Raw genomic sequence first — 16405 nt, 5'->3', positions numbered from 1 at the left:
GAATCTGGGGAGGTGGCGGCTCTCCTGGTCCGTTGACGGACGGCCTAGAGCGCCGGACTGAGACATGTCGGCGTTGGTTATGTTTTCGTGATTTTTGCTTTGCCTTTTTACACAGAATGCTATCTCGGGTTTTTATCATCTGATCAATGGTTGATCTGGTCACTCTCGCTTTATTGCCCCTCGTTTTCCTGAGCTTGCGGATGAAGCCGGTTTCCTCTATTCAGTGTCTCAAGAATGTCAAAGAATGCAGGGCTTATTATTGAATAGTCAACAATGCAATTTCACAATGGGAGCATGCATGTCAATTATACTCTCTCCTAGTTTTTAATCTCTAAATTCCCTGTTATCCGCACCAAAGTCCCTCACGTCGCCCAAGGGCATCAATTGGAAGATGCTACCCTTGCACCTCTGTTCCACCATGCATTCGGCGAGCGCGATGTTGGCCTCGGGAAACCCCTCGTCCCTCAAGCTCTGGTAGTAGGCCGCGACGAGGGCCTTGCCGAGACTCGTGAGGTCGTAGTCCTGCCCCGGTGTGGCAGTGGGTGCGGGACGGATGATCCAGACGAGCGTCAGGGGCGGGTCGAGCGGTTCCAGGCCCGGCTGGACGTGGGCGCTGAGGATCTCGTCTTCTTCTTCCTCGTGGTGGTAGTCGTCGCGACCGGAGGCGGAAGAACGCCCGCGGGGTCGACGCAGCACGAGCGCCATGCCGCCCGTCGAGGTATGGATCTTGGACCGCTCCAGTGCGTACGCTCTGCTGGCGTGGTCGTCACCGTGGTCTGGCGGCTCGGTCTCGAAGAGAGTGAAGGGCACGCTTCGCGTGACGGGCGGCACCGCACCGGGTGAAGTACTGGAAAGATCTCGGTCCTCGGCGTCCATCAGGGCGGCGTCCGCGGCAGCAACGGCGAGGACCATCGTGTGCAGGACTTCGGACATGTCTTGGCGGCGGTTCTGACGACGGACGTAGATGTATTGCAGGTACGGCACGGCGTATTTCGACCCTTTGCCTAAGCTGTCGTCGTCGCTGTCGTTGGTGATAGAGTCTCCATTGTCGGCACCATTACATATCGTGCTCTTGATTCCTGTCCGGGGCGGAACCGGGAGGACACTGAATTGCGCGGCCCCAATCGCCTCGCCCTGGTGGTCTCTGATCCCGACGATTCGATAAGGCGCCAGACCTTTCCTCTCGCCCTCCGCTTGAGCCGCAAGGCGCTCGACGATCAGATCTGACCGTTCCCGCTCGGTCACGCGGGGGAAACTGTGGGTGTAGAGCGGGTCATACAACGCCGAGAAATCGGTCGCAGAGACGAGCTCTATTAGACCGATGTTGGGGAGGGCGGTGCGTTGGAGGCGCGACGGAGGCGTCCGGCTCAACGTATCCAGAGGGGTGGATGGAGGGAGGTGGGCAAGGAGAGCGGACAAGGAAGGGGAAAGGTAGGGGTGGAAGATCGAGGAGTAGGTGGTCGTGGATGACATTGCACTGTTCAACGGCCAAAGAGAAATGTCTATTGTAGATATTTGGCGGATGTCACGGTGAGTACTTTTTCCTTGGACCTCCCTGACGATGGTGTGTCTTGATTGCTGTCCCTCCAATCCGCGGCTCCGAAGAACTGGAAAAAATGAAGTAGAAGAAATAAATTGCTTAGACTGGCCTTTGTAAATGGCTTCTCGATTTCATTCTGTCCTTGACATTGACCAGATGACCTTACGAGATTTCAGGCAGTGTGGGCGAAAATTCGATAGTATTTCAAGGTGTGAGAACTCGCAAGCTGGGTTCCGATAGAGCCCCATGGGCGAAATAAGGGACAGATTATGAATCGTCGAGCAGAAGCAAAGACAGTAAAGCCGATGGCAAAGAGCCAAAGAGGCATGGAGGTCAGCAGCGCATGGGTGCGGTCTGTTTCACCGTATATGGAGTACTGGCTGTTGTACGGGAAATCTTGAACCCTGGCAACGTAGAGCCACTTCCACGCCTCCATAGGTAACGTCTCTCTGTCACGGAAGGCGCGATCCGTTAGTTAGTCAGATAATAGTTCGCAGCTTCTCCTCACAGAACACAATCAACATCTTCAGAACTTGAGCTTACGCTGGCTACTCTTCCTGAAGCAGAACTGTCAGTGGCTTATCCAGGTCCAAAACTGCTTGCTGAAGACACATATACCTGGATCCCCGTCGAGTCAAACCAGGAGGCCACCGCGCTCATGACCACAGAACTCGCCTGGCGGGAGTGTTAGACATGAGTTGGGCACTTAACAAGACCATTCCGCAAAGTCAAAGCGAGCTCGACTTCGAAAGTGCCGTACAATGACAGCCTCTAGTTGAATCCTATTTCCTGCCCAGGCCATCAACAGCCTCTGTACAGTTCCGGCCACACCGAGGTCCGCCTCTGCGTCCATGAACAGAACTTCTCCGCACATGAACTCCGATGCACACGATGCACCCCGCCCCGCCTGCAACCCAGCTCGCCAGTTGGACAGAGCAGACCCCTTGTGGCATCATGCTTTGGCGGGACCCGATTCAAGACAATAATCAAAGCTGGACAAATGGCTCACCCCCTCACTGGGGTTAGTGGTTCCGAGGTTGCTTGTTGGCGATGCTGCTTGATGGAGAGGGTGGCTACCCAAGCGCCGAGCATAAAGAGACGTGAACTGGAAATGTTTCGATCAATACGGGGATCATCTACATTCACCTAGTCATCATTATACTACGGCCACTCTCATCTCACCACAAAGATGACTGAATTTGCATTCGGTAAGAACCAGGTTGTATCTCATTGCATATTTCCCAGAAAGGCTGACACCCATGTGTAAAACATAGTGACGGGCGGAGCCAGTGGCATTGGCCGCGGGGTGGCGGAAATGCTGGTGAAGAACAAGTATGTACATCCGTTCTTTGTCTACAACCGCCTACCATGTGCCATTATCTGACAGTCACTTAGTATCAAAGTTTTCATCGTGGATAGAGACCTCGACGGAGCCCAAAAAGTTGTGGATGAGCTAAACAAGGGTTCTCAGATGGCAAAATGTGCTCAGGTCGACGCGGCCAGCTGGAATTCGCAGGTGAAAGCCTTCAGTCAGGCTGTGGCAGACTTCGGCCGGATCGATTACGTCTACCCCATTGCAGGCATCGGCGAACGCGCGTGGATTCCCAACGACCCTTCCATGACTGGCTTCGTGCAGCCTGATCTGACCACCCTCGATATCGACTTGACGGGTGTTCTGTACACTGTGGCGCTGGCTGTGCAACAATTCAGGAAGCAGCAACCAGGAAAGAACGGGTTCAGGGGCAAGAGTAAGTGTTCTGACCATTTTGCAGGGGTTTGCGGGCTAATCATTTGTCAGTTGGGTGTGTCGCCAGCGTCTGCGGGCTATACTGCTGTCCCACGCTTCCTGTGTATACTTCGGCCAAACATGGTGTCGTCGGGTTGGTCAGGAGCTACGGCAAATACTTGCCAGAAGAGAAGATCACGATGAACGCAGCATGCCCAAATGTAGTTCGTACCAATATCTCTGCCGGAGCTTTTTACGAGAAGCTGGACAAGGAGGGATTGTTGACACCCATCGAAGGAGTTATTGGGGTTTTCGAGAAGCTGCTAGGGTCGGACGCGACGTCCGGAGAGACGTTTGAGATAGGGCCCAACTATAAAGACCAGGGAGCAGTACCTCGGAAGGGCATTGAGTGGCTGGACAAGGAAACGGAGCGGTGCTTCGAGTTGCTGTACCAGAGATCCCACCCGCTGCATGAGCCTCGTTGAGCAAAAGGTCTGAGAGCCTGGGGTGGGCGACCACTTGTTCATGCAGACTCTGATTTGTATTAGCTACTCTATCAATGAATTTTCCTGATATGAGGAATGCCTCCCGAGTAACCAATGTAGTATTTGGAGATGGTGCTCCCCCGCAAAAGGGCTTTGACAGTGACGTAACTGATAACAACGGTCCAGACAAGGCTGCCTAGCTGCACATCGACAAACTACCTAGGAAGCAAGTGTCCCGAGCTCTCACTACCAAATTGCGGGTGACTGCGGCGAGCAATCCGTTCGCTGACGTTGCCGTCTCCCCTCCTCCGTTTTCTCCGCCAATATTATGTACTACCAAGTAACAAGTATGAGTAGCGAGCTACCTCAATTCACCCCATCCACCATTGATATTGTCGTGGTTTGAAGCTTGTTCGTTGGATTCACACGTTGAATTGAGCTATTTCTCTTTCACTTCTGGCCGAAAGCTCTGAGACTGTTTGCCTTGTGAGCTAGCCATTGAGCAGCCTTTTGCTGTGCTTGTGAGATTCATCCCTCCATATAGCTGAGACGTAGGTCCTTCCTTGCCTGCTTACCAACTCCATCCTCTCACCACCTCCACAAACAACAAGGAAAACCATGGCAGCCATCCACCGACCTGCGCATCTCACACACCATGCAGCCAAGCTCGCCTCGGCGGCCTGCTTCGAAAAGGCCCAAGCCATCGGCATGCCGATGAACATCGCCATCGTGGACGCCTCGCTCTACCTCCTCCACTTTGAGCGCATGCCCGGCGCCAAACTCACCTCGGTCGATATCGCCATGAACAAGGCCTTCACCGCCGCAGGCCACCGCGCCCCGACCTCCGTCTACAAGGAGAACGTGTGGCCCGGCGGTCCGGCGTTTGGGCTCAACAACAGCAACAACGGCAGGTTCATGTATGTGGCAGGCGGGATCCCGATTGTCGTGGACGGCGAGGTCGTGGGTGCGATTGGGTGTAGCACGGGCACACCGGCGCAGGACACCGAAGTCGCGCAGGCGGGTGTTGATGCCGTGATGGCCTACGTCAAGAAAACGCAGTCAAGGCCAAAGCTGTAAAGAATTCGAATGTTTATATCCTGGGGCCAGAGGTTTGCATCGGCTATTTTGTTCCAACAACCTTGCACATATCATGACGAGACGACGGATAACGGGCAACGGGCAACAAGGAGATATCCTGCGATGCATCACATGTTAAGATGACGTGCGAGAGAATGTGGGCAGCACAACCCCATTCCCGAACACCATCTATGGTCCTCCTAACACGCCAAACTAGGAGGGAGAACAAGTGATGCTTGCCTGCCTGCCTGTGTTCATATGGGACGATTTATAAAAGAAAAATATTTTTTTGGTGATGATTGCAGTTGCATTGCAGGCTTGGAAAGAGCAAAGGAAAACCGGTGTTTGGGGGGATGTACTACAGAGATACAAAACACATTTTTTCGGGGAGAGTCCATTCACTCAACTCACTCACTCACTCACTCACGCTACCTACCTACCTACCTACCTATGTCTGCCTGATGACCTAATAAACACTTCTAGTCAGGGCGGTCCTAATGTAGAAAGAATTGTAGTGTCCAAGGCTGATTGGGTAGTCAATCCACGTGATCTAGACTATCTTTATTTCCTGAATGGAACCAGGTCTATCACGCTAGAAATCTTGAGGTTACGTGGCGGACCTGAACCTTTTGCGTGGTGAATGTACTCGATAGATCGAAGTCATGAGTGACAGCAAATGATTTGAATGTGCTCTTATGACAAAGGCAGTTGAATAGGCGAGAAAGAAGCCCTCCCTCTCACCCTGGCTCTCGAGATCTTTGTCGCTGCTTGATCAAAAGTGCTGGGCGAGGTGGATCAATGGAAGGATTTTGGCAGGCGGGAGGTAGGATTTTGGATCAAGAACTGGTGCGGCTAAGGGGTTGATGGTGAGACCCAAGGCTGGAAGTCCTGTCCTGAAGAGTGTGGTTAAGCCTTGCAACGGGGTTTGGGCCTTCTGTGCGGGTTAAGTAGGTATACTGTGCTAGGCGCATAACCATCCATTTGTGACACAATTCCGCAGTCTTGGGGGGGTGTTGTCTATCATACCAGAATCGCTACATATTTCCAAGTGGCTACTTGGAGGAGCTCGTATAGACCGAAGATGGACTTTTCAGCCCAGCGACTTCTGGCTGCCGGATTGGTGAATAGTCTAGGCCTGAACCCTGCAACAGCCGCCACAGCTGCACCTAGTGAACCTCAGCTGGGAGCTTGAATCCTCCCCTTTCTGGGTTCTCGTGGCCCCCTCTTGCAGCTGCTCCCTCTTGTGCTCCGCCACGAAATGGCCCCCAATGGGTTGCAGGCAAGAGGGTGACCTTCTGCCAGCGAACCTGCAACTTCCACTCTTTGTCACAATTTATTTTCCTGCTAACTCGGATCAAGTGTCTGCAGACATTTTTCTCTTCTGCCCTGCCCGTCCCTGCACTCTTGTCCTACCTCTCTCGTGGCACTGTGCTAGACCAACCTCTAATCGCTGTCACCCGCGCCAGGCCTACCCCGCAGTCTCTCAAAAGACCTTTACGTGTGGCTGCAACCGCGTTACGAGGCAGGAGAAGACCTGGGGGAATACAATACCGTCCTTCCTCTGGTGCTCATAGCAAGATCCTACCTTGTCTCTCTGTCGCTTAAACCTTGGAGGAGTGTCAAGACTGTCGTTGCAGGCGTGGCCTGAACTGTTGCAAACATGAGCGCATGTGAGTCCCTGCATCACCCCTCAACTACACCTCAATATCTTTGGTTTCCAACAAATGGTGGACGATTGTGTGTGACAGGCCTCCTGGCTTTGTCTCTGGACTTTGGGACTCGGCCGAAACGCTGAGTTCTCTCGATGCGTCAATTGTCGGAGAGTCGAGGCTGATGTGCAATGAACAGTCTCTGGTATGATGAACAAGCTGCAAGGCCAGCCTGACAGCTACGATAAGAAAGCCAAATACCGCTTCGGAAAGACGCTGGGAGCAGGAACCTATGGCATCGTTCGGGAGGCGGAGGTCGGCGGAGAAAAGGTTGCTGTGAAGATTATTCTCAAAAAGAGTGTCAAGGGCAATGAGCAGATGGTATACGACGAGTTGCAGATGCTGCAAACCCTGAGTCATCCACACATTGTTAAATTCGTCGACTGGTTTGAGTCGAGGGTAAGACTTGCACTCCTGTGCAATCAATGTGGCAGGAGACTGACGAGAGACAGGACAAGTTCTACATCGTGACCCAACTGGCCACTGGTGGAGAGTTATTCGATCGCATCTGTGACAAGGGCAAATTTACGGAGAAAGACGCCTCGCAGACCATTAAGCAGGTCCTCGAGGCGGTCGATTATCTTCATGAGCGAAACATTGTCCATCGAGGTAGGAACAAAACCCTTTTGCCAGCAACGCTTTCTGATCGACTGCTACAGATCTGAAGCCAGAAAACCTTCTCTATCTCACCAGAGATCCTGATTCCCAACTTGTTCTTGCCGACTTTGGTATCGCGAAAACACTAGAGGGTCCGGGTGCTGTCCTCACCTCGATGGCTGGATCTTTTGGCTACGCCGCCCCCGAAGTTATGCTCAAACAAGGTCATGGCAAGGCTGTGGACATGTGGTCTATGGGAGTCATTACTTACACTTTGCTCTGCGGCTATTCTCCTTTCCGCTCTGAGAATCTTGCAGACCTCGTGGACGAATGCAAGAGCGGTCGGATTATCTTCCATGAGCGGTACTGGAAGGATGTCAGCAAGGATGCCAAAGAATTCATCTTGACACTATTGCAACCGGAACCCAAGCGACGGGCGACGAGTAAAGAAGCACTCAAACATATCTGGCTGACTGGTGAGACGGCTTCGGATCACGATCTCTTGCCAGAGATCCGATCATACCTGGCGAAGATGAAGTTGAAGCGCGGTATTGAGCTCGTCAAACTGGCCAACCGAATCGACGCCCTCAAGATGCAAGACGAAGAAGACCCCGGTTCGCCCGATTCAAACGACATACCTGCAAACGCACAAAATGCTGCCGGCTTAGCGGTGAAGAACCACGTCCGGGGAGTTTCTCCTGGACGAGGTCTTGCCACAAATGAAACAGGAGAGAGGAGACCTCTGAGCAATGCTGCAAAGAGTGCAATTTTCCGGGAAGTCGTTCTAGCCAAAGTCAGGGAGATGAAGGATAAGGAAAAGACAGACAAGCTTGTTGCGGATATCACAAAGGAACATGAAAGGAGGAAGAGCTTCACTGGTGCACGCCCTCAATGAAGATGGCGATATTGGCAGGAGATTCCTGGGCCAAAGGATCGACCACTTTGGCCGTAACCAAATTTGTCCGGTGTCGACAGGTTGGAACGACATTGTCAACGATGCCATCACAATACCCCATTGCTAGTGGTGATGATGATGATGGTTCTCAGTATGTTATTCACGGGCGATGATCATGAGCTTTGTTATCTGGCGGCATGAAGCCGCTTTTCGAGCCGAGTGTTGATTGCTTTGGAGTGCCTTCAGGGCGTAGCGTCAAAATTCATACTTTGTTCACAGGCGCAATGACGATATTTCGTATTCGGACCGCTGGCTGTAACAAGAATACACCCATCCACCTAATGACGATCTTCGTCGGAATGAGCTATACCGAAGCCCGTGCAGAACATTTATTGTAACATTCTCCTCACCTCACCAATACCCATGCATGTTACCCTGACGAGGGTAAGCAGGATAGGCTTTCTGCAAGAGCTTCTGTCGAAAACCCCAGACCCTACTGATCATCAGCTCTCTGGAAGATCTGGCTTTGATAAGTTCCGGACACCCAGCAGTGCAGGTGTGCCGGCCCGATTGTACTTTCGCCAAATTCATAGTGCTATCTGACTGTGTATTGAGAGGAGGTTGTCTCTCTCTCACAGTCCTATTCTTCTCTTTAGATTCACACTCCCTACATTTCTCTAGGAAATCCCCATTAGTATCTGTTGAGCCCCAAAATGGCTGTGGAGTCATTCTTCAGAGACCGGGTCTATGCCATCTCCGGCGGCGCGAGTGGAATAGGTCTGGCGACGTCAAAACTCCTCCTGAAGTACGGCGCCAAAGTCTCTATCGGTGACATTAATATTCCCAGTGACCTTCTCGCAGACCTAGCCGGTGGCGACTCCCCAGCGGGAAAAACGGCCGAGAACAAACACATTCTTCTGAAAAAGGTCGACGTGCGGTCTCGCGACGACGTCGACTCGTGGATCGCCGAGACGGTGGGAAAATTCGGAAAGCTGGACGGGGCGGCAAACCTCGCGGGCACGATTCCCAAGGACCACAACATCGGGGCCATTGAAGACGTCGATGACGAGCAGTGGCGCTTCGTCTTCGACGTCAATGTGCACGGCATGATGAACTGCCTGCGGGCGCAGCTCAAGGTCATTGGGAAAGATGCGAAAGGGGGACAGGGAGAAGGAGGCGCCGTCGTCAACGCGGGGAGTGGCCTGAGTCTCCAGGGCAGGGAGTACACGACCGCATACACGGCGAGTAAACATGCGGTATTGGGCATGACAAGGTGTGTGGCCAAGGAGGTGGGCAAGAGGGGAGTCCGTGTCAACTGTGTCGCGCCGTGAGTTTGTCCCTTCTATGTCTCCCCAATCATCCTTTTTTTTTTTCGTTTACACGTGAAAGGTGCAAAAGAGAAAGTAACATCTAGCTGATTGTGATTGTGATTGTTTTTGCGCCAGGGGCTTCACAAACACCCCGCTGATGAAGCAATCCATGGCGATATCCGAAGGTTCGGCGTCGGCAGAGGACTTTTCCACTACCGCCCTCGGGAGGATGGCACAGCCGGTCGAGATTGCCGACACGATCGTCTATCTATTGAGTGACAAGGCGAGTTTCGTGACGGGGGCCTGTGTTTCTGTCGACGGAGGGTGGTTTTGTTGAAATATACATACACACCAGAGAGAGGAATTGGATTGGAATCTTTCCTTTTGCTTCGCTTCCGTACCTTACTTCTCGAGAGGACATCACGATCGTAATCACATCGGTCCCAAGCCCAGTGGTCTCTCGTATGTCTCAAGCCTCTTGTAGAGTGACCATAATAAATGTACGAGGTAATATATACTCTAAATCAGGGATCGAGTAAGGGTTCGGCGCCTTGCTCATTCTCATTGGCGGACGCCGAAATCGCCGAAATCGGGTGGGCGGGCACAATTTTATTCTATATACTAGCATTCCTCGGTGTGCTGCGTTCCAATCACTGGGCCACCGGACAACACCTGAAGTAAGTAGGACTATACCATTGTTGGAAGAAGGCAAATGAGGCCAGTCCACAGTTGTTTTTCTGATTGACTGATTCGTCATAAGGAGCTTGTGAATGTCAAGATGCAGGCTGGGACACCATGGGGTTATATTCGCATTGGTAGACTCTTTGGATGGCCCGGGTTATGGAACAATCCGTTCCCAAATGCAGGGCCGCAGCGAACGGGGGTTAAGCTCATTTCAATCACGACAGGCCTTCGCATGCCACTGCATCGCCCTCATCCAGAGAGGGAATGTCTGGAAGGTCATTGACATTTGTCACACCCCCGAGGATCTGAATCATGAACCCTGGTTCAACGGTGGTTGGGCCACGTGGGACCAATCTGTCCGCCTCAGGGACGTTGATCAACCTGATGTTCCATGCAGACGCAATAACTAAAGACTCTTTGCGGTTTCCTAGGCCATGCTGAGCAATTCGTCCATTATTGTCCAGGATTCCACGTCGCTATCTTCATTTGCCTCATTGGCTCTCCTTTCAGCAATCTCGACTTGCACCCTTGCTGTACCGATGGCTAAATTATCTGCCCTTACTAAGATAAGTGTCAAGGTCGTGCTACCGGGGTTGATGGCGCAAAAGGTATACTCTCCGACAGTGCCCGGGTCCTTGTTCGCCGTCTGTAGGACTAGGTGCGGATTCTGCACTTCAGCCCATCTGAATTCGTGAGTATTAGAGGCGTCGCATAACTTGACGCTGAACGAATCGCCACAATCGACGTTGAAACTGCTCCTGTCAACTGCTGTCTTCGGCATTTCGTGTTTCGAAGGCGAGACGGCATGTGCTTCCAGGTGAGTGTCTAGCTTCGTGGCAAAGGCTAGGAGCATGCTCGTGGTAGCATCCCTGAGGAAATCTGAGACAGGACTGTCGAGTCTTCGATAAGTGGGATATTCATAGCCCTCCAAGAAGTCTACGGCGAGCGGAAAGTTAGCGGAGAGTGTAACTTCGTGACAGTACGTGGCGATCTTATATCCTACCTTCTGCGGGTTCATGTTCAGTAATGACCTGTATCCACATCGCATCCCGCACCCAAAAAACACTGCTGTCTGTTTGCAGCGCGACTTGGCCAAGGTGCGCATTTCTAGTGACCTTCACACTAGCTTGAATTTGCGCAGATAATCCACCATCATTCTCCTGGGCTGTGGTAGCGTCTGTGCAACTCGTCACTATAACAAAGACACTGCACGGAGGCTCGATATCGCTGGGCAGCGTATACTCGGCACGGATGAATGTAGTCGTCGCTTTGAAGTGGGAAACGACTATCTTGGGGTATCTGGAAACAATGCCTTCGGCCAGACCAGCGATGGTTTTGGTGTTCAGAGAAGCATTGTTCTTAAGGTCAGAGTATAGATTCCCCTTTCCGGCGGAGTTAAAGGCCTTTTGAGCTTCATCGTCAGGGGTATTCCTCGAGGGGGTTCTCGAAGTAGTGGCCCGTCGTGGAGTATTCTTTTCGTCGATCTTTTTGTGTTCGGTCCTCTGCAGGAGCGTCTGAATACTGAGTGTCAGATTATTCGGCTATAAATTTCTTCCTTCACCTTTACCGGATCATTTCCAGCGCAGGTAGACATATATATGTCTGTTATCTACAGTGCTCCAGACATTTTTGACCATCGACCAAGAGGCGAGGGCAGAGGTCTTCGAACCCTTCTACCTGCGTGATTCTGTGTCGCTTTGTCGTGCCCACCTGGTGTCTTTGCAGAGTCTCGGTATCGCAACCGAGTCAATGCTAGGGCGTGGACTAATCTTTATTGGGATGCGCTCTGCTCTGATTTGCTTCGCGGAATAATTCTCTGCGAAGGTAGAAGTTGTAAATTTGAAGCGTCATTGACAAGGCTGGGGCGCAGGAGTGGAGTGGTAAGAGTGATGCAGAGTGATGGGAATTGACGACGATCACGTGAGAACAAGGCGGGCATGGGATAATGGCTTGTCAGGCTTGAGGTAGGTACCTCGTATTCATTCATCGCCGCTTCGCCTCGGTTCCACAATTTTCGCAAAGAACTCCGGGATAACCTCAGGAAGTGGCAGGTGGGCCGACTAAAGGGCAAGCAGCTAATCAGAATAGGAAGATGAGTGATAGGTTTCTTCCAAAGTCCCGAGTCAATGAGTACAAGCTGTGCTTTCCCCTTCGCACCTTGATGTCCGGACCACACGCTTGGATGATGTGCTGCTAACATGTCGGTCCAGCGTGTGATCTCGCGCGCCTCTCGTGCACTTGTTCCCTCGAGTTCTCCTTCATCTGCGTCCAGGTACTACTCCTCCGCACCCCGGCCCGCAACAGAGGAATCTAAGAGTGCGCTCCCCCCTCGCTGGCTCTCAGACACCAAAACCCGCATTGGGCGATGCATCACCTTCGGTCTCCCCCCAAAGCTGGTTGAGGAGGCCGGCCAGGTCCTGCAGGTCCTAGCCCGAGACTGGCGAGAGCTCCTCGCAGGTAGTGAGGGCTACCTGACTTCGGAGAAAAGAGCGGGCTTACACAGGCAGAAGATCGTCTGGGGCGAACAGGACGCCATGGGCCACATGAACAACACGATGTACGTCCGCCACGCGGAGAGTGGACGGTGCAACTGGGTCCGCAACTACAGTAGCCACGTTGACCCTACCCACAAGCAACGGTGGGAAGATTTGATATCCTCCAAGGGCATCGGGTTGATCCTAAAGAGCATAACTGTCGACTTCAAATTCCCCATGAAATGGCCAGACCGGGTCTCTGTCTACCACAAGCTTCGGTACCGGCCGGACGAGTCTACAGATTCCTTGATCCTGGACGTGTTGATCATGTCCGAGGTACGCCAGCGTCCGGCGGCCCGGTGCTTGGAAGATGTCGTGGTGTATGACTACAGGGTGGGAAAGAAGAGCACTCTGGAACCGTTCATGCTCGAGGAATTCAAGAAGACGTTTGATTTACAAGAGGCCGCGAAGAAGGAGAATCATGCCAAGATCGAGTGGATTGAGCAGCGCGTGAGGAGCCTCGAGACCGGATCCTGGGACAGACATGATGCGAAGGAAGACTTTGGAAGCGCCGGAAGGCAATGACCATAAACTCACCCGCATGAGAAGGGACTAACAGCGCTCCCGGAGGTGCTGCGAACTGGCAACGCTTAGTGCCAGGGACCCTGCCCACCACTGGCACGACGTCTGTGGAAATGGTGGTGGTGATGAAGATGCAGGCAAGCACGTCCTCTCCCTCAACGTCACTGATTAGACTGTGTTCGATGGAAGCGGAAAGGAAAAGAGAACGGGAACGCAATCGAAGTCGAAAAGGCCCCTAGGGCCCAAAACCTTCAGCGTCGATATCACCCCACCTCTAAACGACGAACTGTCTTCAACGATGCTGATTCTGGGAACATGGCACTCCGAGAGGGAGAGTCATGTCACGGTTCATACCCGTCAAGGACCTTCACACCTTGTGACGGTTCTTGAGAGGCAAAACGGCTACTTAGTTGCATGCCATGAACGCTTGTAGAGCGTTGCGTAGCCAGTATATCAGGCATCGAGCCCTATATTTGTGGATGAATTCCGCCTGTGGATCACGGTTCCGATATATTAACCAAAGATGGTTCTGAAAATGTAACGGATAGATAGCATATAGATTGTGAATATACGATTTATAAAGTGCAGCAACCCTCCAACAACAAACTATTGTTTCTTGCACAATGTTTTTTCTGTCCTACGAAACTTGCTGCCTGGGTCGGATCCGTCATCCGACTTGATGACCCATCTACTTGTCCCAAACCTTTGGCGCCAAAAGCAACTCGTTACCCAAAGCCAGATGATTGCCCAACAGAGATTCCGCCAAAATTAGTCGTCCCGGTGGTGACTTCTTTTGATACTTCCAAACCTTTTCTTCAATCCTCCACTCAGCCTCTTGCTGATGCTTCCACTTCTTCCGAGCCCCTGGCCGTCGTCCCAGCCTGATCGATCTGCAGTTGGTGGAACAGGGCCGCTCGAGCTCCTGTTGCGATTCTTCATTTCAATGCCGTTGTTGCCGCTGGCCTTCTGGTCTTCGTCGGAGATTTTGTGCTCCTTCAGAGCCTTCTCTAAACTATAACTTGGTTCGCCTTTGCCTTTGACGTCGCTGGGATCATATTGCACACCCGGCCATCGTTTATATGCGCCACCTTCCGGACTGCCTTCGATCATCATGTTGTCGCCCTCTTCATAGTTGTAGACGTTTCCATTGCGATCCATATTCCCTGGAGCATATGCCGCTACTCCGTCGAGTGGTCTGTGGCCTCTGACGGAGTCCATGATCTTCTCCCTGGGTGTTGCCTTGAGAGCTTCCGCGTTCGAAGCCGCTACGGCCGCTAGCGGACTATTCAACGAGTTGTTGCGGGCGAACAGCGTGGCGTCGTACGGTCCGCCGTGGTGATAGGCACCACCACCAGTCATGTCAAGGTTGTCAATGATGTCCGGCTGGATGTGATGTTTTCTGGTTGTGTGGCGCGACCGATCTGCCACAGCCTTTTGCTTTGTCAGGGTATCGAGCGGCCGATGAGACATGTCCCCCGGGTAGCGCTCAGAGAGGGAGCTCCCGCGTCGGCGACGACCTTTATGAGGGCTCGAGTGGCTTTCATCTCCAAAGGCTTCTTGTCTATAACTAGGAGACTGAGGTGTTGGTGGTGACCGTGGAGATTGAGGAGACTGTGTATAATGGTTGGGAGTGGCTGGAGAGGTTGCGGAGGGCGGTGGTGAAGGATACGATTGCGGAGGGTATGGCCCTTTGTTGCCCGAAATAGGGGAATAACCATTACTGTTCAGGGAAGCAGACCGCTTGATCTCAGTTGTGGTGCTGTTGGAAATGGAGTTCTTGCGGTACGGGTTGTTCTTTGAGAGACGTCTTCCGATAAGTTGCTTTGATTGAGGGGAAGCCTTGACAGGAGCGACAGTCGCACCGGGTCGGAAAGTGTTCCCTGGACCATCTTCCTGAGACGGTTCTGGTGCGTTCAATGGGTCAAGCAGGTACTTGGTAGCCTGGACGGAAAATATGTCAGTCTTGCGCCCTACTGATTCATTGCGAACCTAGAAATGTCACATACCCAATTTTTGTCGCCAGTATCCATGGTCCAAGCTCGCACATGCACAAATTCGTGGGATTGAAAGACGTCTCGTCAAATAGTCCTGCGGTAAGAATAGAGGATAATAAAGGAATCAGAAAACGGCTATCCCAGCTTACACGAAGTGAAAAGCTTAAGAGGAATTCTTCCCACCTATACGCATCGAGCGAGGCCAGGTATAATTGGAGGTTTAAAGGATGTAGAACGGAGCAAGGCGGGCAACAAACCCTGCTACCGATGTCATGGTGGAGAGCACCCTGGAGGGAGGGTCCCTCGCAAGGTCGGCGGGGCTGATAGCCAACAGGTCTGGACTCCAGGGTGCGGACTTGGGACACACTAGGCACCAAAGCCACCCTGTCATTGGGCTTGTGTCTCGACGTCATCCACTAAAATCAAGGCTCAAGGGGATGCCTGGGGATAAACTTCAACAGCGACTTCTTCATGGTGCATTAAGGCATTTGTATCGATTACCTCGTCGAGAAGTGGTTTTATGCATTTGCTCTATATTACAATCCTGAAGTCAACATATTTGTGCTTGAGATTCCCTGTTCCCGGCATCCCGGTCCCGAAGGTCATACGAGTGCAGAATTTCTGATTTACACCTGTGATTTTCCTCCTGCGGGAACGACTAGTGGACGATATGCACAACTGAGACATTGTCCTCGTCACCACACCACGTTGTCATTTCCACCTGCCTCCAAGCCACCAAACCTCAACACTGCTTGCTCAGCGCTCCCCTGTGATCGTCACAGGTCCCAAGGATCCGAACCTGCTCAACCCCGGCCAACCTCCCAACTCTATTTGCAAGATCTCCTCCTATCATCAAGCTTCGATACACGGCTTGGCAGGCACATTGGCCCTTGAGCCATGTGCGTTTCTCAGGCTATTGCTGAATCTTGACCATGGTCCTTGTTGACTATCCAGATTCGAGCTCTGAAAGTGAGGATCAATGCACAACCAAAGAGCCTATAAAGCAAAGGTGTGGGAAACGAAAAGCTGAGCGCGTGGAACCAGAAGGACCGGAGTCCAGTGGGCGCAAACCTCCTCCGCCGCCCTTACCAAGTTCTTTTCACTCGCTTTACGCAACCAACGTAAGAAGTTCGACTACCGATGACCCTTCCTTGCACGCTGGTCGCACGCGTCAAGTTCCCCATGCGGTAGGTAATTGGCCCACTCATGTCTACCTTGAGTGGTACCCATCAAAGTGCGACCTTGTGAGCCTCGATACGGTGGTACAGAAAGCAGGTCTGGCATTAGGAGGTACGAATGAAGGCTCGAAAATCGATGTACACAGCTTCCTTC

At 52.4% G+C, this 16405-nt stretch overlaps 8 protein-coding genes across 8 annotated transcripts; 5 read left to right on the top strand and 3 right to left on the bottom strand.

The window, feature by feature from the left end:
* Window positions 1-324: 324 nt before the first annotated feature.
* Window positions 325-1473, bottom strand: AYO21_06405 (hypothetical protein; the record flags this gene model as incomplete). The annotated part of the gene is made up of 1 exon (XM_022656365.1): window positions 325-1473. The coding sequence occupies one exon, from the start codon at window positions 1471-1473 to the stop codon at window positions 325-327; it is 1149 nt and encodes a 382-aa protein (XP_022511341.1).
* Window positions 1474-2729: 1256 nt separating this feature from the next.
* Window positions 2730-3751, top strand: AYO21_06404 (hypothetical protein; the record flags this gene model as incomplete). The annotated part of the gene is made up of 4 exons (XM_022656364.1): window positions 2730-2748; window positions 2815-2872; window positions 2936-3288; window positions 3339-3751. The coding sequence occupies 4 exons, from the start codon at window positions 2730-2732 to the stop codon at window positions 3749-3751; spliced, it is 843 nt and encodes a 280-aa protein (XP_022511340.1).
* A 618-nt stretch (window positions 3752-4369) lies between these two features.
* Window positions 4370-4828, top strand: AYO21_06403 (hypothetical protein; the record flags this gene model as incomplete). The annotated part of the gene is made up of 1 exon (XM_022656363.1): window positions 4370-4828. The coding sequence occupies one exon, from the start codon at window positions 4370-4372 to the stop codon at window positions 4826-4828; it is 459 nt and encodes a 152-aa protein (XP_022511339.1).
* A 1660-nt stretch (window positions 4829-6488) lies between these two features.
* AYO21_06402 (calcium/calmodulin-dependent protein kinase) lies at window positions 6489-8029 on the top strand (the record flags this gene model as incomplete). Its single annotated transcript, XM_022656362.1, has 4 exons — window positions 6489-6498; window positions 6677-6936; window positions 6990-7146; window positions 7197-8029. The coding sequence occupies 4 exons, from the start codon at window positions 6489-6491 to the stop codon at window positions 8027-8029; spliced, it is 1260 nt and encodes a 419-aa protein (XP_022511338.1).
* Window positions 8030-8742: 713 nt separating this feature from the next.
* On the top strand, window positions 8743-9676 carry AYO21_06401 (hypothetical protein; the record flags this gene model as incomplete). Its single annotated transcript, XM_022656361.1, has 2 exons — window positions 8743-9356; window positions 9475-9676. The coding sequence occupies 2 exons, from the start codon at window positions 8743-8745 to the stop codon at window positions 9674-9676; spliced, it is 816 nt and encodes a 271-aa protein (XP_022511337.1).
* Window positions 9677-10238: 562 nt separating this feature from the next.
* Window positions 10239-11617, bottom strand: AYO21_06400 (hypothetical protein; the record flags this gene model as incomplete). Its single annotated transcript, XM_022656360.1, has 4 exons — window positions 10239-10460; window positions 10586-11029; window positions 11079-11537; window positions 11591-11617. 4 exons carry the CDS (start codon window positions 11615-11617, stop codon window positions 10239-10241), a joined length of 1152 nt encoding a protein of 383 aa, XP_022511336.1.
* Window positions 11618-12221: 604 nt separating this feature from the next.
* AYO21_06399 (hypothetical protein) lies at window positions 12222-13082 on the top strand (the record flags this gene model as incomplete). Its single annotated transcript, XM_022656359.1, has 1 exon — window positions 12222-13082. One exon carries the CDS (start codon window positions 12222-12224, stop codon window positions 13080-13082), a length of 861 nt encoding a protein of 286 aa, XP_022511335.1.
* Window positions 13083-13847: 765 nt separating this feature from the next.
* AYO21_06398 (hypothetical protein) lies at window positions 13848-15109 on the bottom strand (the record flags this gene model as incomplete). Its single annotated transcript, XM_022656358.1, has 2 exons — window positions 13848-15020; window positions 15086-15109. The coding sequence occupies 2 exons, from the start codon at window positions 15107-15109 to the stop codon at window positions 13848-13850; spliced, it is 1197 nt and encodes a 398-aa protein (XP_022511334.1).
* Window positions 15110-16405: the final 1296 nt, after the last annotated feature.

This window comes from Fonsecaea monophora, assembly GCF_001642475.1.
Source record: "Fonsecaea monophora strain CBS 269.37 chromosome Unknown Scaff44, whole genome shotgun sequence".
Lineage (NCBI taxonomy): Eukaryota > Fungi > Ascomycota > Eurotiomycetes > Chaetothyriales > Herpotrichiellaceae > Fonsecaea > Fonsecaea monophora.
The sequence above is the reverse complement of the archived record's forward strand: the minus strand, read 5'-3'. Positions and strand labels throughout refer to the sequence as shown.